General features: G+C 43.6%; 1 protein-coding gene across 5 annotated transcripts in view; it reads right to left on the reverse strand.

The window, feature by feature from the left end:
* CNNM1 (cyclin and CBS domain divalent metal cation transport mediator 1) overlaps nucleotides 1-19186 on the reverse strand; it is a 62046-nt gene extending 42860 nt beyond the window's left edge. For all 5 annotated transcript variants that reach the window (XR_011421947.1, XM_023641170.2, XM_023641163.2 and 2 more), the window contains exon 1: nucleotides 16006-19186. Coding sequence is in view for 4 of the 5 variants with exons in the window: in XM_023641170.2 (XP_023496938.2) it covers nucleotides 16006-17575 (1570 nt within the window). In the remaining variant the exon portion in view is untranslated. The remainder of the gene's footprint in view (nucleotides 1-16005) is intronic.
* Between the last annotated feature and the right edge of the window lie 6049 nt (nucleotides 19187-25235).

Consider the following 25235-nt stretch of genomic DNA (forward strand, 5'->3'; position numbering starts at 1 on the left):
AAGCAGCACGGAGATGTCTGGTAAAATCCTGGTACTGGGGCTGGCCCGGTGACGCAGCAGTTAAGTGCGCACGTTCCGCTTCAGTGGCCTGGGGTTTCCCGGTTCAGATCCTGGGTGCGGACATGGCACCACTTGGCAAGCCATGCTGTGGTAGGCGTCCCACACATAAAGTAGAGGAAGATGGGCACGGATGTTAGCTCAGGGCCAGTCTTCCTCAGCAAAAAGAGGAGGACTGGCAGATGTTAGCTCAGGGCTAATCTGCCTTGGGGGAAAAAAAATCCTGGTCCTTTTGGTGCACCTGGTTTAAGTTACAAGATGCTAACTACTCATGGAAAGACAGAAAAGAATCTCCTGGAGCAAAGGATAGTTGTAGTGGCAAGCTGATGAATACTTCTCTCATATGATGTGGTAGTTATGGTATTTTGTTGACATGGGCTAGGGAGTGGTTGTTGACTGTTTAACGCTGAGCTTGGAAAGGGGTTTCTTGTAGCGTTTGCACTATCTATTGAGTTCTTCGTGTGTTTGAGGTCAATAAAACTTCCCACTAATGAAAGTCAAACTAGTGTTTTCTATCGCCCCAAGAATCCAAAGGGTGGTCTCAGTACTGGTTACTGGTAGGGCTCTATCTCATTACCACCTGGCATCAACATACCCACACAAGTCACATTTCTTAGAAGGGCAACTAGGTTTTCAGACATTGCTTTTAAAGCAGTGGTTCTCAACTGGCACTGATTTTGCCACCAGGAGACATTTGGCAATGTCTGGAGACAATATGGGTTGTCACAACTTGGGGTAGGGGATGCTACTGGTATAGAGTGGGTAGAGGCCAGGGATGCAGCTAAACATCCTACAATGCCCAGGACGGCCCCACAACAAGGAAGGTCAATAGTGCTGAGATTGGACACCCTGCTTTAAAGAGACAGAAAGTTAGGCAGTGGCAGCAAGGTCACAACTGTATTTTGGTATTCAAAGAAGCTGAAATACCCTCCAAAGGTCTTCAATAAATATAACCTCCAGATGGTTTAGGCACATCCACAAAGAACAGCTCCCAAGGACCCTGTTAGCATACCTCCTGTGCCTTGAAAAAACAAAAAGAAAATAATTGATTTGCTTTCTCTCTCTTTCAAAAATAGCTACATTACTTTGATAAGGTAACTGTTTCCAAGATAAAACATAGAAGCTGGGAAGAAAGCAGATTGCTTGGAAATAGAGAACCAAGGAAAGCAGAAATGATTTTATGGTTTCTGCCTCACTCTTGACCTTCACCTTGTAAAACCCAGTGGCTTTTGCCATGTTCTTATTCTCCCTGGCATCCCTACAGCATCTTTTATTCATTTGGTAGACAGTATTGAGTGCCTCTTCTTTCTTACCTTTGTCTTGATGACCCTCTACCACTTGAAGTGTGTTCCTTGGAGCAGCAGCATTGAACATCACCTGGGCACTTTTCAAAATGCAGGTAATTGGGTCCCACCGGCAGAATGAGGATCTTGGGTGGTGAAGCAAAGCTCAGACAGCTGTTTTAATGATATCCTAGGTGATTCTTATGCACACTAAAGTTTGAGAAGCACAGCTCTTGCCTCTTGCTACTCAAAGTGTGGCCCTTGGACCAGAAGATTTGGCATCACCTGGAAGCTTGTGAGAGGTGCAGAAGTTTGGCCCCCATCCCAGCAGTCTGAGTCAGAATCTGCATTTCCTCAAGCTCTCCAGGTGATTCTTATGCACATTTGAGTAGAACTGGTCAAGACCATCCTGGTTTTCTTTCCACCCTTAATGACTGATATTTTTCTGTTTCTATTGTGGATTCCTTTACTTTATCCTCACCTAAAGAAAAATATATCTCAAAGACTAGCTCAGTGATTCTCAACCTTGGCTGCACGTGAGAATCACCCGGGGAGCTTTAAAACCTATTGATACCTGTGTCCCACCCACAGAAGTTCTGATCTAACTGGTCTTGGGTTGGTCCAGGCATTGGGATGTTTAAAACTTCTTCAGGTGACTCTAATGGGCACTCTAAAAACCTCTGCTCCAGTCCTTGATCCTCTGTTCTTCTCTCTCCTGCTGATTAAAGATCCCCGCACAGCCTATCACTTTGTTTCTTCAAAATTTTTAATTATATCACTTTTTTTTGGTGGGGAAAATTGGCGCTAAGCTAACATCTGTTGCCAATCTTCCTCTTTTTTTTCCTCCCCAAAGCCCCCCAGTACCTAGTTGTACATCTTAATTGAAGGAGCCAACTTTAAATATTACCATCACCTCTTTCCTGAGAACTAAATTTATATCCTAACATCAGCATCTATTTTGAACTCTCATCCTGTTTTAGATATTTTGCCTGAGCTGTGTCCTTGTCTTGTCGAAGTCACAAATAGAAACACATAATCTTCAAGACCCGCTATCCCCGCTCTTCCTCCCTCTTCACTACAATAAATGGGGCCATCACCCTTCTAGTTACCCAGACTCATAATCCAGGAGTCACGTTTTACTTCCTTTTCCTTTGTTCCTATTTAGAAAAAAATCCCCATATTCTTCCAATTCATCTTTTCTTCATTCTTTCAACAAGTACCAAATGAATGCCTACTATATGCCAAGCACTCTTCTAGGCACTAGAAAGGCGGCAATGAACACATGAACAAATCATTTTCCTCCTGTAGCTTACATTCTAGTAAGTGGAGATGAGAGACAATAAGCCAGATAAATATGTAAAATCTATAGCACGGTGCTCCGGGGAAAAGCAAAGCAGGGAAGGTTGATGAGGGAGTGTGTGGGAGTGACTGAGCAGGTGTTATTTTAGGAAAGGGAGGCCAGGGATGAACTCCCTGAGAAGGTGGTATTCACAAAAATTTCTGAAGGCGGTGAAGGAGCACCATGGATATCTGTGGGACATCTTTGCAGTAGAACAAGATGCAAAGGCCTTGAGCTGGAAGTGTAACTGATGTGCTGGAGGAATGGCAGGGAGGCCAGTGCAGTGGCTGAAGAGTTTGCAGAGTAGCAGGAGTCAAGGTCAGGGAGGTAAGGGGTGGGTAGGTGCAACTGCGATAGAGCCTGGAAGGCCTTTGTAAGGACGCCTACTGTGAGTGAGATAAAGCCATTGTGGAGTTTTGTATTGTTGTGTGTATGTTTCTTTTTAGCAAAAAAGTGATATGATCTGACGTTTTAAACAGATCTCTAGCTGTTGTGTTAAGAATGGACACAAAGTGGGCAGAGGTAGAAGCAGGGAGACCTCACAAGAAGCTCTAGCACTCATCTGAGGGAGAAGTGGCTGGTGGCTTGGACGGGGATGGTAGTAGTGGAGGTGGTGAGATATAGTCAGATTCTGTAGATATATTGAAAGCAGAGTCTAGATGAGGGACTGGATGTGGGGCAAGAGAGAAAGAGAAGTTGGGGTCTGAGAAACTAAGAATGGAACTGCAATTTACAGAGTTTGGGAATATTGTGCGAAGAATAGGTTGGCGAGGAGAGCAGAACCTCAAGTTTGGACAGGTTTAAGTTTGAGATGCCTTTTTAGACCTCCAAGTGGAGACGCCAAGAGGCAGCTGGAAATATAAGTGTGGAGTTAGTGATATCTTTGGGAGAATGAAGGAAATGACCAAAGGAGTGAGAGTAGACAAAGAGATCCATTTCTGAGCCCTGGGGCGTTCCAACATTTAGAGGTCACAGAAATGCAACCAACATTCATGCAACAAATATCTGAGTGTCTGATATGGGTAGGCCCTGCCTCAGGTGCTGAGGGTATATCAGTGAATATGATGTGGGAGTAACCAGTAAAGGAGACTGAGAAGGAGAATCCAGAAGATAATGAAGTCTCAGAGATTTTCCCCCCTTTCAACTGCAGGGGGATAGTCCTTAATTTCCATGTCCTCATTGCATTCTGGATCTCTGCGCTAATATCCTAAGCAATCCTACTTTTGTTTTTTTCAGCTCTAATCCATCCTATCCATCAAAACCAGACTGACTGCCCCAAATACTACATTTATGAGGTTATTCCCCATCTTAGTAACATGTACCAGTTACCAGGGAGGATCATTTCTGAAGTCTTGCTGCCCTTAAAGGCCACCATGTTTTTTGGGTATATACGTTGCCTTCTTTCCCACTCTTTCAAAATGCATTGTGCTTATTCCCAATTCAGAAACTAACTGGTCCAAGGATACTCAGCTAATAAATGACAGAGCCAATATTTGAACTCAGGGAAGTGAACAGGACCTGCCCTAGCTGGGGTTTGTGGAAAGCTTCAAGACACAACTAAATAAGACTGAATACTTTAACCTCAGGCTTCTCAGACTCAGAACTGGTCTTGGAGGCTGCCCAGGGGGCCAGTTTGTCTCTCTAGGTTCAGGCCAAACATAACCAAGATCCCCTGCTTACAAATCACCATGCTGACCCAGAGTGATCTGGCTAAGCTTTGGATGATGATGACATTCTCAGAACATGAACCAACCTCAGATATGAGGAAGATACACTGCAAGGCAAACAGGGCTTGCCTTAGTCATCCAGAGATCATTTAGTTCTGGGCCAGGCCAGGGGCTACAGCCAAGCTAGGCTGGTCCCTGGGAGAAGAGAGAGGTGTGTCTCTTGGGGAGCTCTATTTGAAGTAAGCCAGATACCTGAGGTGACCTTAAAACCTACCATTTTGAAGGTTCTCATTCTAAGTGAAGACAGCCTACAATGATTCCAATGTTCTCCACACTGTTTCTGATCTAAACCAAGCTGATTCCAGGAGGGCACAGGTCAACATTCACTCCCTTTTCCAGTTCTCTGTTCACTGCGTGTATATGTAACGTCTGGTCTTCATCGTATCTCTGCAAATGAGGACTGTTTTTACTAGTATGTGGATGAGGAAACTGAGACTTAGAAAAATTAAGTGACTTGCCCAAGAGCCAAGAGTTAGTATGCAATAGAGCCGGAAACACACCCAGGTCTGTCTGCCTCCACAGCCTGTGCTCTTCCCAACATGCCTTGCAGACTCCACATTTCAAGGCAAATCTCAGGTTTCCTGCCTCAAGTGTGTTAATAGAAATGGAAACTTATTTTGTAAATGCTCAGAGCCTGCAGGAAAGCATGCAGAGATAATGCCTAGCACCTCACTAGTGAGTTAGCAAGAGAGGAGAAGGGCTTTGAACAGGGAAAGGGAAAGAAGGAGTCACAGGCCCACCTCCCCACAATACTTCTGGCTTCTGGTCCAACCCTTCTTCCCATTTCTAGCCTAACATTGTATTTCAGAGGACTGCTTGGAGCTTTGAGGGGTTTCGTTGATCTGACGGTGATATTTGCTTATGTGGTTGTGTTTTTTCATTTGCCTGGGATGTCTGACGAAGGGCAGAGTGATGGAGGAGGAAACCTAATGTTAACTGATGACAGGATAAAAGAAATGTAAGGAAATTGCCACAATTCAATTTTGGTCTCCCGAGCCCTATCCAAAGTATATAGCTCTCACTTTTGTCTTCTTATTATATACAACGACTTTTACATAGGCTGGATCAGAGGAAGCATTTGTCATACAAAACGACTAACTAGGTACAATTCATTTAACTAGATCGGTGAGGTCTGAGGCAAATGGTGGAGACTCCTGAGTGCTGTCCAGGCATTATCTTTAGCCTTCCCAGTAAGCTTACAATGTAGTATCATTACTCCCATTTCAAGAAGAAGGATGATAAGCCTCATTCAGAGTGGTAGCGTGACCCGCCCCAGTCACATAGCAGGAAATGGAGGAGCTGGGATGTCTACGACTCTCTGTGGGTCCGGGATCTGAGGCGGTGATTCACAGATGTGGCTTCTGGTTCTGCCTCAGTCACTAACACTGAGCAGGACACTTGTGTCTCCAGATCCCAGGTGCCTCATATACAAAATGGGGATAAATTCTACTGACTTCACATGCACGGTTAGCACAAAATGAGTTACTGTTTTGGAAAGATCTTTGCAAACGTAAAGGCTTTGCAACTATAAGGAATTATCATTGCTATTTTTACTATTTGTCCTTTCTGGGCCTTGGTTTTCTCCACCTTAAAATTAACAGATAGGGGGCCGGCCCTGTAGCCGAGTGGTTAAGTTCACGCGCTCTGCTGTGGTGGCCCAGGGTTTCGCTGGTTTGAATCCTGGGTGGGGACATGGCACCGCTCGTCAGGCCATGCTGAGGCGGCGTCCCACATGCCACAACTAGAAGAACCCACAACTAAAAATATACAACTATGTACTGAGGGGCTTTGGGGATAAAAAGGAAAAAAAAAAAATCTAAAAAAAAAAAAATTAACAGATGGGACCTGGTAATCTCCAAGGTGCCTTTTCTGGATCTAAAATTCTGTACTTTTATGAGTATAAATAGTCCTTGGCTACAAAAACAGTTTGGCTTTACAGGAGGCTTCTTTGTGATGATATATGATACACTAGAATTTTAACAGCGCCAACAGTTACAGCCTCTTGCATTTACAAAGGGTTGTGAACTCCTAATGTTTATATCTTAATATTGGAGAATTCCACTGGAATGAGATGAGAAAAAGCTGCCTTGACCCATGCTAGATAGTTTTTATCTACACAGTCAAATCAAAACACTTTCTATCAAATCAGGAAGAGAAACACAAAAGTGTTAACCTATAGTCCTGCAGCAACCACCTTGATTTGAAAAAACAAAATGTCCCTTTCTCTAGTTAAAAAAAAAAAAGCTGCACTTTGTAGTAATTGTCCTGTTCTACTTTATCAGAAATAGAGTAATCAACGCGTTTATCACCAAAAAATTTCTTGAGCCACTAAAAGGCAATTATAAAAAAGCGAACCATGTCACCCAGAGCACCATGGTAACCAGCATCACCGAGGCATGAAAAAATAGTTGTTAGTCACTAGAATCGAAGGAGGATGGCAGTTTGGCTTGCTAAGCAACACTGCAAAAATAGCAGAGTAACGACCCATAATCTGCAGGTCTGACTTTGCACGGCTTTGAAGGTGGTCCCAGAGGGAACTACCCCAGGTCCGTACACCGAACCCGTACCCTAGGCTCCCAGTTAAAGCCTAATGAATCACTTATTCAACAAATATTTATTGAAGCTTATCGTATGCAACGCACATAATTCCCTCCAAGTGTATTTACTCAGCTTCTTAGTTAAATAGAAGCTCTGAAATAGACACAGAAAGAGTGGTTTTGTGATGAGTGCGGTGGGGGCAGGGATCTGCTGGAGGTTGGCTCAAAGAGAACCAGCAGCTGATAGCCAGAGGACAGAGATAAATAAAAGAGTAGACAGAGAACTGCTTTATAATACCGCATAAAATAATTACATTCTTGTGACCATGATGCTGCGTCATCAAGAAAAGATTAAGTTATATTTAGGATCCTTTGTTCGGGAAGGCAGGAAAGGGTATAAAACATTTTAGAAATATCATCACCAAAAGTAGTTAAAATATACAGTTTTGGCATTTAGTGGAAACAAAAATGACGTTTGACAAATACCTCCTTCTGTCTAGTTCCCCATTTTGCTGGAAGGAAAGCAGCATTATGATCATTGCCCTACCAGCATTCAAATATAGCATCAGCTCCCTTTCTGCCTTGATTTTTCTAGCCTCAGCTGGAATGCTCTTTCCCTTCAGAATTGTTCATGAGAGTCCCTCTCCTCTCAAGTCCTCAGAGGAGTTTTCCTCTATCCTTTCAGGGAATTATTTCTCCCTTCTGCCTTTACCCACAGATGTCTGGATGCCCTTGCCTGTATCCCATCCAGTCTTGTATCATTTCTATTAGGGCCCTTCCTCCTTTCATGCTCCTGGAAGGCAGGGTCTTTCCCATATCCATATCCATCTGCCAGAGCCCTGGTAGGCTGGCGCTCAGTGAATGTTCCTGAACTCAACTGCCCAGATGATGTCATCAATCACGAGGGGTAGAGGGAGGGTTGGTAGGTAGAGATGGCGCTTCCCCTAAGGGATGTGAACAGTCCAGGAACCCTGCATGGCACTCACACTCTTTCCTCAGAGCCTTTGAATGTCTGCTCCCTTCTAGAAATGTCACTTGGGGAGGGAGAAGTCTATCCTCACCCAGAAGACCAGGTCAGGGCCCCTATTATATGCTCTCTTAGCTCCCTGCACCCTCTCTTCAAATTACTTGTCTCCGTTTGTAATTATTTATTGGTTAGCGTATTTCTCCCTACTGGACTGCAAGCACCAGGAGGGCAGGAGACCTGACATAGAATAATGTCAAATGGAAGGAAGGAAGGAAAGAAGGAAGGAGGGAGGAGAGAAAGGAAGGAAGAAAAGGAAGGAAGAAGGTATTTGATTGTTAAAAAGTGGAATTGAGGTGAGCTACGATATTCTTCAGACAATAAAGGACTCACAGAGGATGATAAAAAGAGGAAATGGAGGGGCCAGCCTGATGGCATAGCAGTTAAATTTGTTCGCTTGTTTTGGTGGCCTGGGATTCGCAGATTCAGATCCCAGGGGAGGACCTGTGCACCACTTATCAAGCCATGCTGTGGCAGACATCCCACATATAAAATAGAGGAAGATTGGCAATGGATGTTAGCTCAGGGCAAAATCATCCTCACCAAAAAAAAAAAGAAAGAGGAAATGTAATTTAACTATAGCCTGTGGGATTTGGATGAGGTAAAAATATAGTCTGACAATGAAGCCTGTTATGCCCTTAAAAAAAAGTGTGAATTAGAGTCTCTCTCAGGTTTTCAGTGCCCTTTCCAGCTCAAGTTCCACTGTTATCTGGTATTTCTTTTGCCAGACTGAGAAAAAAAATTATTGCAGAACACTATGACAACAACCATAATGAAAATTTTTAAAGAAAGAAATATAACCTGACAATTTTAGCTTGTATACTTATTTTCACTTTTTCTCATTTCTTTCTGTTCTTCCTCGCTGCACGTGATGGACTGAGCTCTGTTTACTGTTTGCCCTAATTATTGTTCAGAAGGTAAACATCTCATTCTAAATTTTACTAATTATTATTTAGTAACACAACACATTTTTAAGCATATTACACGTAATTATACCTGTGAAATGTAACTTAAAGTGAAAATAACTTTTTATTTTCTTTTATGGCAAACAAAGGATGTAGCACTAATGTTTTGGCAGCTTTTTATAGAATTAAGCAAAGGGATGATTATTCTTCCTGTCAAAACAGCTCACACCTGAATTTTGGAGTGATAAAGCAAAACACTGACTTTTCAACCAGATTATTACTCAGTGAAAATGTTACACTGTGTGTCTGCACCAGGAGTACTTAATGGCTGGTTGGATGTACTTTTGGCAAAAAAGAGATCACATACAACAGGACCAAAGACGGAAGAGGATACCTTTCAGCTCCATATGGCTGATCAATGTCTTTTTTGTTCACAACTGTATTCCTAGGGAGCACAGTCCCTGGCCCACAGCAGGAGATCAATAAATATTGATTGAATGAATGAATGAATCAATGAATGAGCAAAGACTGAGTATGAAAACTGCAACAGGCCATTTTACGTAATTTTACATGGCCACACTAGTCTACAGATAGAGTACCCCAACATTATGTGGATTACGTCATCTTTTGTTTAGAAAGATGGTGATACTAACCCAGGAGAGGTGAGTTGTTTAATCAAGTTAAATACCAGAGCTGTAGTGCCCAGAGGCCTTTGACTTCAGAACAAAGCTTTATTCCTTCTCCCTGTTGTCTACAAGGTTGGTTTTCTCCTAAAAACTATCCAATAGAGTAGTAAACTTTAGAAATTAAGTTCAATAAATCTCTAAGGCTCCATTTTATAAATTCGTCTTCCCAAATTATAGAACTCAACCCCAAGGGGACTATTGTGAAAATAATACCATTACATCAAAAAATCACTCTTGGGATCAGAATGGGATATTTGATTTGTGGCGGAAGGCAAGACCATGACTTTTCCCTTTATTTTCTTTTCAAGAATTGGATTAAGGTTGTTATTATGTGTAATATATTTTTAACATGACAAAATATTAAAAGCTATTATTTCAGGATAGTCGGATGATTATCTTCAGGTGATTTTCATAATATCTACTGTTCTATATTTTTCAATTTTCCATAATAAATATGCAGTATAGAAATTTATAAGCTTTAGTAAAAATTTAATAAAAGCAAAATAACCTAACCATAGTTTCTCTCTTCTCCATTGTTCTCAGTGCATTTTTACATTTCTATTACAGCACTTTCGCTTTAATGATTTAGGTATAGGTCTGTCTTATCCATATACTTAGATGATGAGCCATGACTTGTGAATTGTAATGTTGTTGGAAGTCAGGGGAAAGGTGAGTCCAGCCCGCCTTCTAGCTTTACAAGGGGGAATACTATTCTCCCATTAGGCTGTAGGCTCTTTGGGAGCAAGGATTGTATCTCATACACCCAAGCCTCAATATAGTGCTTTGAACATGAAAATGGGTAAAGAATTATTACAATAAAAATAGATATACCCAAAGAAGCAAAGAAACAAAGAACCAAATGTACCTAAAAAAACAAAGAAATACATCACTTTTCTTCTAACATTTAAAATTTGTCTTTGTCCTGCTGCATGGCCCAAAATGATTAGGCTGGAGATAATTAAAGATTCATTTACTAGAGCTCTGCAGATCCCTTCCATTGTATTACTTGTTCAACAAGCATTTATTGAAAACTTACTATGTGTCATATCCATTGTTAGATGCTACAGCTATAAAAAAAAGATAAGACAGTCTTTATCCTCCAGATGCTCATTATATGGATGGGCGGTAGTTATAAACAGATATTGATAATACAGCCTGTTAATTCAATAATAGAAGTATCGAACAATGAAGCTGGCCAAAACTAGGGTTTACAGGAGAAGCTCCCCAGAGGAGGAAGTCCCTGTGCTGAGTGTTAAAGGAGGAGCTGGAGTAGGGGTTAGTCAGGCAACACATCTTCCTGACAAAGAGTACAGCATAAGTAAAGGGACAAAAGCAAGAAATAGCACAATTCGGCCACGGAGTTTGGTGTTGCTGGAGCATAAGGCTGTGGCAGGGAGTGGTGAGTGATGGGGCTGGAGAGGAGGGCAGGGAGCAGGTCCTGAGGGTACAGCTTAGACTTTATCCTGCAGGCAGTGGGGAGTGCAGAAGGGTTTTAAGCAGGGATGACATCACCGGAGATTATTTCAGTGTCACTGGAGAGGATAGATTTGAGGGAGACAAAAATCGGAAGAAAACATCTTAGGAGGCATTTGCACAAATGGGGAATCGATTTGTGTTTATATTTAATAATCATAGCTAACATTTATTTAGGATTTATTATGACAGTTACTAAATAAGCAGTATTATGTAATATTGTCTTAACATTTCAAACAACCCTATGAGTAAATACTCTTATTATCGTTATTTTATAGCCAATGAAACAAAGAGTTAAGTACTTGCCCACGGCCGGGGTACAACCCCGGCAGTCTGGCACCAAAGCTTATGCTCTTAATCACTATTCCATTTGTTTAATTTCTGTCCCTTGCATTAGAATGAAAGCTCCATGCAGGCAGGGACCTTACTGGCGGTGTCTCCACTGTGCCTACACAACAGGTACACAGTAACTATTCCTTGAATAAAATCAATGAATAACCTAAGTGGAAGAAATGGTACAAGAAATACCTATACTTGGATGCAATATTGGCGAATTTCTTGCAGACTTTGTTCCAAATATTTGGCAGACTTTAGCAACTGTTATGGACAGAATGGTTGTAGCCCTTCCCTTCCCCAAACCCATACGTTGAAGCTCTAACCCGCAGTGGGGCTTCTAAGGAAGTAATTAAGGTCAAATGAGATCGTAAGGGTGGGGCCCTGATCCAACAGGATTGGTGTCTTTATAAGAAGAGGAGAGACAAGTGTGCTCTCTCTCTCTTTCTCTCTCTCTCTGCGTGTGCCCCAAGGAAAGGCCATGTGAAGACATAGTGAGAAGGTGCCATATGCAAACCAAGAAGAGAGCTCTCAACAGAAAACAAATCAGCTGGAACCTTGATCTTGACTTCTAGCCTCCCACACTGTGAGAAAATAAATTTCTGTGTAAGCCACTGAGTGTATGGTATTTTGCTATGGCAGCCCAAGCAGACTAAGATAGTGATTAGTAGGATGAGGGTATGGGGTGAAGCAGAGGTTTCTAGCCAGGGGGACTGGAGGGCAAGTGGTGCCACTAACTGGGGTAGAGAACACAGGAAGAGGAAGAGGAGAGATTGGTTATGGTGAATGGAATGGAGTTAGGGTTCACTTCACTGGAACATAGAAATATAGTAGAAGTTAGCTATTTAAGGACATTTATTCAATAAATGTTTATTCATCCCCTAGCCATGGTGGCCGCTGTGCTTGTCCTGAGAATACAAAGTAAATATGATTCATTCTTAGCCCTCAAGGAACTCACAGCCCAGTGGGGAGAAATATTGTTTCCTTTTGTAAACCTAGCATGCTGGCTGGAAAGACCATTTTCCTTTACCCCACTTCTAAAGATCTGGAACTCCTAATAAACATATATAGAAAATCCCATATGGAGAAGAGCTTTGGAGTCACATGACCTGCATTTGAATCTGGGCCTTGGAATATTCTAGCTGAGTGCTGACCTTAGGCAGGCCAAGGTACCCTTCTGGGCCTTAGGGTCTTCACTTGTACCTGCAGAGTTATTTAAGGATCAGATGAGAGAAGGTAGCTATAAATGTTTTGTAAAATGCAATATGCATGTTAACAATTATGGTAATTATAAAAGCTACATTTCTAACCTGTAGAAACAAGAAACAAGAGATGAATCAACCATGGGCAGCAAGTCAGAGGTGAAAGGCCATTTTGGAACCCTGTGGGTGGCAGGAGTTTTGGGATGGAGGATGGAATAAGACTGGTGTAGCTGGGAAAAGAACAGGCTTTGGGGTTCTACAGATCTAGCGTAAATCACAATTCTGTCAGTAATTAGCTATGGGAAGTTGAGCAAGTCGTGTTATCGATCTGAGCTTCAGTTTCTTCATCTGTAAAATGGATTTGATACCTACCCAGGAGGGTTGCTCTGAGAATGTAAAGGGCTTGGTGTGGTGCCTGGCAGAGCTCTTGCTCAATTAACGGTATCTGTTGTTCCTATCAATATTATTTTCCTCTCCTATTTCCTAAGGGCTTTGTTTAGGTAGCTAAGTTACTAGAGATGCAAGGAAGTGAGGCAAATAGAAGGGCTATTATGACTGGCTTAAAAAGTTATTTTTAAAGGTAAAGAAGAGTAGTTCAACTTGGCTTTCCTCTCCCAACCTATAGGGCAAACATATGTCTTAAAGAAGATGACAACTGCATTATATGGCTTGGAGCCAGAGAACACCCACCTTGATAATTATTCCTAGTATTTATTCTAGTCTAAGTAAATCTACCAATCAGAGTTAATAAGGGTTCTCTGAAGGGAATGCTTCTCAAACTTGAATATACACATGAGTCACATGGGGGCTTGTTAAAACACTGATTTTCATTCAGTGGATTGAGAGCAAGGCATGAAATTCTGTATTTCTAAAGAGCTTCCAGGTGAGGCCCATGCTGCTAATTTATGGACCACACTTTCAGGAGGGAGCAAGGCTCTGAAGGGACATGAAAAGTCTTCCTTGGTGTGGTGTTCACTGTAATGGCCTGCTTCTCTTCAGTGGTCTACCTAATTACAAACTAACTACTAAACAGAACACTAAGGAGCCTTTTTCAGACCAGATTTAGAAGTTCTGCAACAGGACTCATTTCAGATCAATACCGACTTTTTGGAGCAGCCTACTACGTGCAAGGTACTGTGCAAGGTGCTGGGGAAACAAAGGTTAGTAAGACACAGTTTCTCCTTCTGAAGACTGCCCTTATTTACCACTGCATGCCCCTGTAGACTGTTCCTTTCTGAGGGCAGTCTTATTGCCTACCCTGCTGCCTAAAGCTACACAGATGCTCAATGCATACTAAATGAATGGAGGAATGGGTTCACAGGAGCGTCCTTAAAAACGTCTTCTGGCAGCACATGACAATGAGACTCTAGCTTAACTGCACTCTATCTTAACTATCACATGAAGAGGTGGTTAAGTTAAAACGAAGCTGACAGGGTGGGCCCTAATCCAATCTGACTGGAGTCCTCATACGAAGAGGAGATTAGAACACAAGGAAAGACTCCAGGGATGAGCACACACAGCCGAGGGGCAACCCTGTAAGGACACACTGAGAAGGTGGGCACATGCCAGCCAAGGAGAGAGGCTTCAGAAGAAACCAAACCTGCTGACACCTTGAACTTGGACTTGCAGCTTCTAGAACTGTGGGAAAATAAATTTCTGTTGTTTCAGCCATCCGGTCTGTGGTATTTTGTTATGGCAACCCTAGCAAACTAACATAGATTTTCACAGCTTTTATGCCCAGATCCAAAACTCCCTTCTGTAGGGTACACAAAATGTAGGAATAATTCTAAGAGTGGATGGATGAAGCTGAGTGCAGAGGGAATGAGTCACACAAGTACCCGGGGGAGACAGACAGGAGAGGGTGAGACAGTAGCCCAGATTGAGCTAAAACAGCTGCAATATATACGTATTTCCCTCCCCTTATGATACCAGCACAAAATCTAGGGCTGTTCTCTCCCCAAATCTGAGACTGAAAGTAGCCTTTCGACTTTTTTCCCCCTTCTCAGGCTACATTTTGCTATTTAACACAATTTCACTTGTCTAAAAATACTGTGGCAGGAGGAAGACCCTAGATTTCTCTCTGCATGCAAAGTCTTTATATACAAAGAGTACCTGCTGATAAGGTAATGAGATTGAATTTTTGACAGGCAAAAAAGAGTATCAAAAATACACCATCAAATGAGATTCTTGGTAGCCACAGGGAAGCTACACTCGAAGCCCAATTCTAATGTCAGGGGATTGATTTTTTGTTTTATTTCATTTTTAATAAATATGCCATCTCATATGTACAGGTGAATGTCTCCTTCAAAATAGTCATTCTGGAAGGTTCTACATTTATTCTAACCATGTCATTGTTCTCAAATCATTTCTGGAATTGCTCTCAGTGACTGTGAGTTAGTCTTCTGAATGCTCTCAATGGTGACTCTTGAAGGTAGATTTGATTTTCAAAAACAACCAAATCTCCTCCTACGTCAGCTCTGGTTAACTAGGGGGACGAGTCAAATGTGTAAGGCCAAGAGGATTGACTCTAAAGTATCCAGGCCGATTTTTCTGGAGTGAATTGTACTCAACCCCAGAAGCCAGTTTCCAAAGGCAAACCCTAGACATGTGTGGTAAACACGTTATAGGCATGACATCAAGGGGGGGGGGCTGGTGACTGCTCTGAAGGAAACCTCATTCATTTGAATATGCAAGTTTTCTAGTGGGTCTCTTGACCAGAATACTTCCTCAGATCCAGACCTACCCTGCCTCATGGTTCCCAGAAGTACAAGGACCTCACTGTCTAAGTCAACTCTTAATCCCCAACCTGGGTACTTGACACGTCTGCAATGAATAGCTGATGGAAAAGTTCAGCATCGGGCAAGAAAGTCCAAAGTGTCTGGGGCTGACTCTATGTGATTCAAAGGCAGAATTAGGACCCAGAGAGATGCTCCCCAGTCCTAAATTTCTGCTCACTTTGAGAAAGACATTGTTAGTAGCTGGAGCTGTCCAGCAATGGAGTTAGTTTGCCCCGGAAATGGTGAGCTTCCCACCCAAGGAGGAGTTTAAAGCAAAGGCTGCTTGTTATGGGAACCAGTAGAGGTTCCTCCTGTAATGGGGAGCTATGCAATCCCATTCAAGGGTTATCCCCTGAGTTCAACCTGTACAATACCTGGCAACTGGTAGGCCCTGAAAAAATACTGGAATAGAAAGAATGAGCAATCGGGAATGAGGTACCTCTTGTGAGCCAAGTAAAGGGGAAGAGGCCAGGGGCTCGGTCAGCTGCAAAGCAGGCAGGGAAAAGTGAAATGAAAAGAGCCAGGGAGCCACGAGGCCTTCCTTGAGCTTTTGGTACAGTAGGAGAGAAGTTGCCTTGGGTGCCTGAAAGCTCACATGTTTTTGAAAGGGCAATACTTTTGAAGGGGGTAGGAGTTGAGGGAGGAGATAAACCACTGCTCACCCTTCTTAAACTCCTCCAGCACCGTGTCCAGCCGGGTATCATTGAAGACGCAGTGTAGGGGCCGGTTGTAGAAGCGAGTGACGGTGAGGAGCGGGGTGCAGTCGTCGGGGTCCACGAAGGCCAAGTCCTTGACAAAGAGAATGTCCACAATGTTGTGCCGCTGGTCGCCCTCGTACACGGGGATGCGAGTGTAGCCGCTGCGCAGGATCTCGGAGACCGTGGCGAAGTCCAGCACGGCGTCGGAGCGCAGCATGAAGCAGTCCCCGAGGGGGGTCAACACCTCCTCCACCACCTTGGTGCGAAGCTCCAGGGCGCCCTGGATGATGTTGAGCTCTTCCTTCACAAGGTCGCTGTAGGGGTCCGCGGCCCGCAGCGTCTCAAGCAGCTTCTCCCGCGTGTAGAAGGTGCTGATCTCCTGACGCAGCGCCCAGTCCAGCAAGCGGCCCAGTGGGTAACACACAGGGAAGGCGGCCGCCATCAGGAGCCGGGTAAGGCACACACTGTGCGAGGCGATGGCCAGCCCGTGCCGCGAGCACACCGAGTAGGGGCAGATCTCGGCGCCCAGGAACACGGCGCCGGTGCACACGAGCGCCGGCAGCCACGGGAAGTGAATCCCTGCCTCGCCGTAGCCTTCCTCCGGATCCCCGACGCCCGGCGGCAACGAGGCATACAGCCAGCCGGCCAGAGCCGCGTTGGCTCCGGCTTGGCCCAGGAGCAAGGTGCAAAGCAGATGGGTCCCCCTGCCGCGCACGGCCTGCACGCGGCGCGCCTGCTCCTGCTCGGCGGCCGAGCCGCTGTTCCGCAGCACCCGTAACTCCACCGGGTCCAGCGAGAGCAGACTCAGGCGCAGGCCGCTGAACAGTGCAGACAGGGCGAGCAGCAGGATAGCCCCGAGAGCCCGCAGCCACGCGGGGGGCAGCAGGTCCCCGCCCGGGCCGTACAGCCGCGGGCGGACGCGCAGCAGGAAGCCGCCAGCGGCGCCGTGGTGGTGCCAGGTGCGCCCGTCCCAGGCGCACAGCGAGAAGAGCTTCCCGCCACCGTCCGCGCCGCCCCGCTCTGCCTCGCCCTTGCGCAGCTCCCGCACCCGCACCTGAACTAGAGCCGAGCCTGCCACGCCTCCGGGGCGCAGGGGCCCCAGGACTTCCACGTCCGACGCCCAGTCGCTCTGCTCGCGGCAGCGCTGCGGCCCTGGGGGGCGCGTGGGGACAGCGCTGGGCGCCACGCCACTGCCGCCTGGGGGCTCCTCGATAAACACGAGCCGCGGAGCCCAGTCACCGGTGCCGTTCTCCCCCGGGGAAAGGGTGGGTGCAGGCACAGTCGCCGTGGGCGCCGCGGGCCCGGGCTGGAAATAGACGCGCAGGAGGAAGCTGGTGCCTTCGGCGGCACGCAGGGTGCCCCCTTCCAGGGACACGCGGCCTCCAGCGGTGTCCTCGGGCCTCAGGCCCAGCAGCCAGGCGGCGGCGGCCGGGGGCCGAGGAGACAGGGAGAAGAAGAGCAGGAGCACAGCGCCTCGGCTGCAGCAGTCCCGGAGCCTTACACCCACCGCTGCTGCCGCCGCCGCCGCCGCCATCCTGCACCCGGCGCGGCCGCACGTGATACTGCAGAAGCCGAGCAAGAGCTGGAGGGAGGAGGAGCCGGAGCCGGGAACCGGCCCCAGGCAGGTCACCACGTGTACGCCCCCTACGCGCGTGGGCTGGAGGCGGTGGGGGTTCAGACCCTGCCTGGGCAGGATGTCTTCGCCGGAGGCTGGAGATGCCCACGCATAACTGCACTCTGCATAACCCAAACACACTTCGTTGTATCTGAGTTGCAGTCTGGGGAAAGCTTGCCTTGGAGCATGGCCTCCACTCCAGCAGTAGGGCGCCGCTCCGAGAACTCCTACCCGGCAGTAATTCCTTGCTTACCCACCGCTTCCCCATTGGCTGGGGCAATTTCCCAGCGTTTTGCCTCTCGCCCTGCCTCTTGCATTCCCTCTTCTGGTCAAAGGATATTCTGGAGGCAAGTCTTCAATCTGTGAACTTTGTGTTTGGTCTCAACTCCAACTGACCTTTCATATTTCAAAAATTTCTAAATTACTTAAGTTCAATTCCTTGTTAAGATCCGAATGTCCAATAAGAAACTGTTGAAATAAATTATACCACTGTGCAATAGAATACTATGCAGCCTGAAAAAAGAATGAGGTGAATCCATGTGTTTGTGATATGGAAAAATATCCAAAGTAATAGTTGAAAAATAACAAGGTGCAGAATGATGTGTATAATATGCTACTATTTGTGCTAAAAGTATTTATGTGTAAATTTGTATGTACATATATACATATATAAAATATTAGATTTAACATACAGAGGATACACAAGAAATTTGTAATAGTGTTGCCCTCTGGGGAGCAGGACCAGAGTCTGGAAGTTTGGTTGAAAGATACATTAAAGTATATGTATAGAGAGATGAACAGGAAGTTAAAAAGATAATACAGAGACCCCAGTACCCTCACCCACCCAGTTTCCCCCAATGAGTACATCTTAACTACAGTATAACATACATAGCAGGAAATTGAAATTGGTATGATGTGTGAGTATAGTTCTATGTCATTGTATCACGTGTAGATTTGTGTAACCATCGCTGCAGTCAAAATAGAGAATTGTTCTATTATCACCCAGATCTAGCAGGGAAACTTTTTAGTGAATTCCTTTACTGAATTTACCATGGGCCTATATTACTTTGTTTTTACTTTCATGCATTTATTTAAAATTTTTATATAGTAAAATTCACTTTTTGTTTTACTGTTCTGTGAGTTTTGACAAATGCATATTCATGTAACCATCATAATCAAGAGTAGTGCCGTTACCCCCCGATATTCCCTCTTCCTGTCTCTTCGTGGTCAACCCCTCCCCCATGTCATCCTCTGACAACTACTGATTTGTTCTCCTCTGTAGTCTTCCTTTTCTAGAATGTTGCATAAATGGAATAATACAGCGTGTAGCCTTTTGGATGTGGCTTCCCTTACCTTGTTAGCATAATGCATTTGAGAGTCGTCCCTGTTGTAGTGTTTAGCAATAGTTCATTCCCTTTTATGGCTGGATAATATTCCATTATATGGGATGTATCACAGTTTATCTGTTTACCAGTTAAAGAACATTTGAGTTATTTCCAGTTTTTGGCAATTATGAATAAAGCAGCTATAAACGTTCTTGTGCAGGTTTCTGTGTGAACATACGTTTTCATTTCTCTTGGATAAATTTACCATACATCTGTATTACTTTTTAAAATATAAAAGTAACAGTAATTTGGCATACTACATTTGGCATCTCTAATTTAAAAATCATTGCTGTGTGTGAAATCTTATTTTCCATAGACTTTGTGAGACCCCAAAGATATTGATTGAAAAAGCCTTGCAAAGAATAAAGCTCAATACAGATGGTCCAGCTAAAAGTTACCTTCTTTTCATAACAAACTCTTATCATCCAGAGTGGAAATAGCCTCTTTCTGGTTTGGGATTAGACAGGCCTTAGTAGGGTGCAGGTCACATTCCTACATAGGCTGCCTTTCACACTCTGCAGGGAATGGGAAACAAAGCTGCCATTGCCGTAAAACACACTAGATCCTGTCCACTACATGTTGCCTCCTGCAAGGGCTGCTTAAGAGACAGACAGAAGATTTAATCTGAAGAGGGAATATTGAGGCATTTATTGGAAGTACAGAGGATATACAGGGGAGAAGGGGGGTCAGGCATGTGATTGTTTCTCTAAAGTGTTTGCAAAAAAAGCTCTTACTTTTCTCCTGACACTAAGATCTCTCTCCTCTCCCAACATAAGCTCCTCAGCACAAAGGAGCTGTTATCCTAAGGGTTCTCCTACATCTTTTAGATCACGAGACTTTATCATCATTATAATACCACCTAACACCTTTATCAAGCTTTAGAGTTACAAAAGAATTTAATATTTATTATTTCTTGCACACAATAGCACTGGGAAGTGGATATAATTATACTCATTTTATAAATCAGGTTAAAAGTCTGGTGAAACTGATTTGGTCTCTAGGTTAATGCTCCCTCACCCCACAGTGCTGATCGGTACCAAAATAAAACCTTTCAAAAATGTTAGATCAGGAATTCAAAGACCTAAATTTCTGATTATAAACTATTACATGCTCATTGAAAATAAAATTTTAATACAGAAAGGCATAAATAAAAATAAACTATATCACCACCAACCAGAGATAAACACTGTTAATATTTTGACACACTTTCTTTTTTATTTTCTACACAGATAACTCAGAAATGCACACACATATGTATGCCCTCATATATTTGTATATTTTATAACTGAATACGTATTATACATACAATCCTAGTCTGCTTCTGTCACTTAACATATCAAGAGCATTTTCCTGGGGCCGGCCCCGTGGCCGAGTGGTTAAGTTCCAGCGCTGCGCTTCAGTGGCCTGGGGTTTCACCAGTTCAGATACTGGGCGCGGATATGGCACCACTCGTCAGGCCATGCTGAGGTGGCATCCCACATGCCACAACTAGAAGCACCCACAACTAAAAATATACAACTGTGTACCAGGGGGATTTGGGGAGAAAAAGGAAAAATAAAATCTTTTTTTAAAAAAAGAGCATTTTCCCTAATGTAATAAAAAATTCTTTCATAAACATTATTTTGAATTAATGATAGCATCACATTATCGACATATATTTTATATTATACTATATTGAGAGAGAGAACTGTAAGAATGATCCTATTTCCATTTGCACTAGCTCTATTATTAACAAGTGTTAGGCTTAGGAAAGTCAGTCTCCTTTTCTGAGCCCATTTTCTCATCTGTGACATAAAAGACAGTTTTAAGGTCCCTACCCTTTTATGTGTCCGGTGGGTAAGGGCTAATGTACAATCTGGAATGACTGAGTACTTTTCCTTTATTGAATAGGAGATTCTGGAAAAGTACTGAGTTTCCAGAGCTCTATTGTAACTGAAAGGATTCCTGGGAACAGGTTCAGGCAGTGTGATTCTAGTAAGGAAGAGCTAGCTGCCAAAAGCAGCTCCCAGAATCTGAATGTTGACTATCTTCCTAGTTTACAATATGAGCACTTCCTAGTATACAAGATGGGCAATTCCTCACTTCCCAGAGAGATGGAGGAAATGATACTTGCCTTTAGTCTCATGACTGTGCTATTTCAGAATGTACATGTTAAATGCTTTTGTGTATTTCATTACTTGTTCATTCATTGAATAAATTCGTGTTAGTCAACAAAGTACCAGGCCCTGTGCTAGACATTGTGCATAGACAGATATCATCCTTGCCATTATGGAGCTGAGATTTGACTGAGGATGACAGACATGAACCAGAAATTGCTTACCTACCTAATTAATTAATTACTCCTATGAAGGAGATGTTCACTGTGCCATGCAAGTATATAATTTGGGGACCCATCTAGAGAGGAAGGTCTGGGAAGACTACATCCCAAAGTGAAATTGAATGAAAATGGAAGAATTTATACGTTAGGAAGAATATGAAAAATATATTTTGTGTCTTCTATTCCTTTTTGTACTACTTTTGTACTACTTTTATTCCTTTTTGTACACGGGCTGGCCCCATGGCTGAGTGGTTGAAGTTCCATGTGCTCTGTTTTGGCGGCCCCAGCCTGGCGTTTATGGGTTTGGATCCTGGGTGTGGACCTACTCCACTCATCAGCCATGCTGTAGAGGCATCCCACATACAAAGTAGAGGAATATTGGCACAGATGTTAGCTCAGGGCGAATCTTCCTCACAAAAAACAACAACGAAAAAACAAAACTATAACCATGTAATAATAATATTCTAATAATGTAATCCATTAGCATTCATTGAGTGCTTACTATGTGCCAAGTACATTATCCCTTTTAATCCTCAGAATAGGTGAGAAAACTGAGGCTCTGATTGGGTAACTCTGTGAAAGTCTCATCATTAATGGGTAGTGGGGCCCAGTTGAGTCTAGAGTCTACAGTTAAAAAAATTAGGAATGGGGCCGGCCCAGTGGTGCAGCAGTTAAGTTCACATGTTCCACTTCAGCGGCCGGGTGTTTGCCAGTTTGGATCCTGGATGTGGACCTATACTCTACTCAGCAAGCCATACCTGTGGCAGGCATCCCAAATATAAAGTGGAGGAGGATGGGCATTGTTGTTAGCTCACAGCCAACTTTCCTCATCAAAAAGAGGAGGATTGGCAGCAGACGTCAGCTCAGGTCTAATCTTCCTCAAAAAAAAAAAATTAGCTGGGGCTGGCCCCATGGCCGAGTGGTTAAGTTCGCGCGCTCCGCTGCAGGCGGCCCAGTGTTTCGTTGGTTCGAATCCTGGGCGCGGACATGGCACTGCTCATCAGGCCACGCTGAGGCAGCGTCCCACATGCCACAACTAGAGGGACCCCCAACGAAGAATATACAACTATGTACCGGGGGGCTTTGGGGAGAAAAAGGAAAAATAAAATCTTTAAAAAAAAAATTAGGAAAATAATAATACCAGGTAACCCTTACACGAGGTTTACTAGATATCAGGCATAAATTAACTCATTTAATTCTCATAAGAACCTTTGGAAGTAGGTGTTATTATAATCATTTCCGCTTTACATGAGGAAGCTAAGCTACAGAGAGATTAAGTACCCTGGTAGTCAAGATTTTACACTACTCTGCCTATAGCTGGCTGTCACACTTTTGCCTATTTACATCATTTTACATAGTTGCACTTATAATGTTCCCTACTATTGTAGTATTCTGTTTCTTTTCATTAATCATTATAGCATAAGTATTTTGCCTCATTAAAACTATTTATAAACACGTTTTCCTTCCTTCCCCTCACCCTCTGTTTTATTGTTGTTTATGTGTTGGTTTTACCACAGGTGCAGAGCATTGAGTTAATGATCTCCAGTTCATGGGCTATGAAAAGGCCTCCTCCACCCCATCCTAATCCCAATCCCATCTCCTTCCCCTTCAGGCAACCACTGCAGAATTTTGATATGTCCTTAAACAGTATATTTTCTTGTAAAATATGTAGTATTGGTTTGTGTATGTGTTTTCTTTTATTGAGATGCGATTCACAAGCCATAAATCGACACTTTTAAACTATAGAATTCAGTGGGATTTAGTATATTCATAAAGTTGTGTAACCATCATCACTATCTCATCCCAGCATATTTTCATCACCCTAAAAGAAACCCTATACCTTCTAACAGACACTCCCATCCCCTGCTAACAGACACTCCCATCCCCTGCCACAGCCTCTAGCAACCACTGATCTACTTTCTGTCCGTGTACGTGCTTTTAATTTTCATAAAATGTGCTGTAGAACTTGTTCTGTTTCTCTCATTTTCATTCAACATTGTGTTTGTAAAATCTGTCCGTGTTGCTGAATGTATGCCTGGTTTGATGTTTCTGAATGCTGGGTGGTCTTCCACAGTGGATGGCCACGTCATTTTCATCCATTCCTTTAGAGATGGACACTTAGATTACCATCAACTTCCCACTACTGCAAACAAAGCCACAGTGAAATCCTTGACCATTCCCTATTGGACCTGTGAGGGATTCCTCTGGAGTGTACCCGCTGTGGGACTGTTGGGTAGCAGTGTATACATATACTTAATCTCACTCAGCACAGCCAGATTACCCTCCACTGATGGTGCCTCAAGTTGCCTGCTTTCCGACATCTTAGTCTACACTTAGTATTATTCACTTCCCAAATTTGGCCAAGCTGACGTGGAGGAAATGCTATCTCGTTTTTAAAATTTGAATGTCTCTGATTCCTAGCAACTTTAAGCATCTCTTCATATATTTGTTAGCCTTTCAGGTGTGAAATTGGGTGGAATGGGGCTAAAGTTTTGGGCTGGCATTTAAAGTACATCTGCTCTTTTATAGGACATGCATTCAACAGTGCTTCATATCTGAAAACACTAACCCGTGCTTTACTCTGCTTGAAGCCCTGGACCCTACTCAGACAGAATCGTGGAGATGGAGCTTTCCAGTAGAGCAGGGGTAAGTCAGTCTGGACTTGATCATGTCTACATCAAATAGTTAATTGTGTGCACAGCATTTCTATTGGTTAATAAGGGATGCTCCTGCCTGGGGCAGGGAGGGTTTGTTTGTTTTCTCCCCAAAAGGTCAAGAGTTTTTTTGGAGAATGATTACTCCCCAGCATCTGGGCAGTCAGAAGGTCAATCCCACCTTGACCACTAGTTAATCAGGTTATTCAACACTTGAATCAGGTAATTCAGTGTAGGGTACCAGACTGGGTCATGAAGAGCTGCAAGCAGAAGTGATAACCCCCAGCCAAATAGAAATAAATATTGAAGATATTTTCTTTACTGAGAGGAGATGGAAGAATGGAAAGTTATTCATACGTGATTGGCTTGAGTGTCGTTTATCAGGAAATCTGGTTCTCAGATGGGCAGGAGGGAAAAGTCAGTCTGATTAAGACGGCCTAATGCAGGCAAACATTCATTTATTTTCTGCACAGAGCAAAGATTCTCAAATTTTATTATGTGTAAAAATCACCTGGGGCAAGCTTAGTAGCATAGTGGTTAAGTTTGCATGCTCCGCTTGGGCGGACCCAGGGTTCGCAGGTTCGGGTCCCGGAGGAGACTTGTTAGACGGCTCATCAAGCCATGCTGTGGTGGGCACCCCACATACACAATAGAGGAAGATTGGCACAGATGTTAGCTCAGGGCTGATCTTCCTCACCTAAAATAAAAAATAAAATCACATGGGAGTTGTTTTTTTTTTAACAGATTCTAGAAGAATACACAGGAAACTGGTAACAGTGGTTGCACCTAAAGAGAAACTGGTAGCTGGGAAACAGGGATGGAAGAGAGAATTTTCCCTTTGAATCTTTTAAATTTTGTACAGTTAACATATATTTCCTATTTGAAAATAATTTACATTTAATTAAAAAAATGTGCATTCCTATCTCCATTTTGCTTCTGTGGGTCTGGAATATGACCCAAGAATTTGCATTTTAACAAACATCTCATGTGATTCCAATACAGCTGATTGTTGGCTCACGTTTTGAGAAAGAACCACATAGACGAGTGGTTCTTAATCTTTTTTGGATTTACACACTCCTGCGAACTTCTGATGAAACTAGGGGTCTTTTCTCTAGAAAACTGCACATGTATTCAAGGACAAAATAATTTGAATATGTTGTGAATACAGTTGCAGGAGGTCCTTGGGAATCCCAGTGGCATCATGTCTGTGACTCTTATGTTAG

Source organism: Equus caballus, chromosome 1 (assembly GCF_041296265.1).
Source record: "Equus caballus isolate H_3958 breed thoroughbred chromosome 1, TB-T2T, whole genome shotgun sequence".
Taxonomy (NCBI): Eukaryota; Metazoa; Chordata; class Mammalia; order Perissodactyla; family Equidae; genus Equus; species Equus caballus.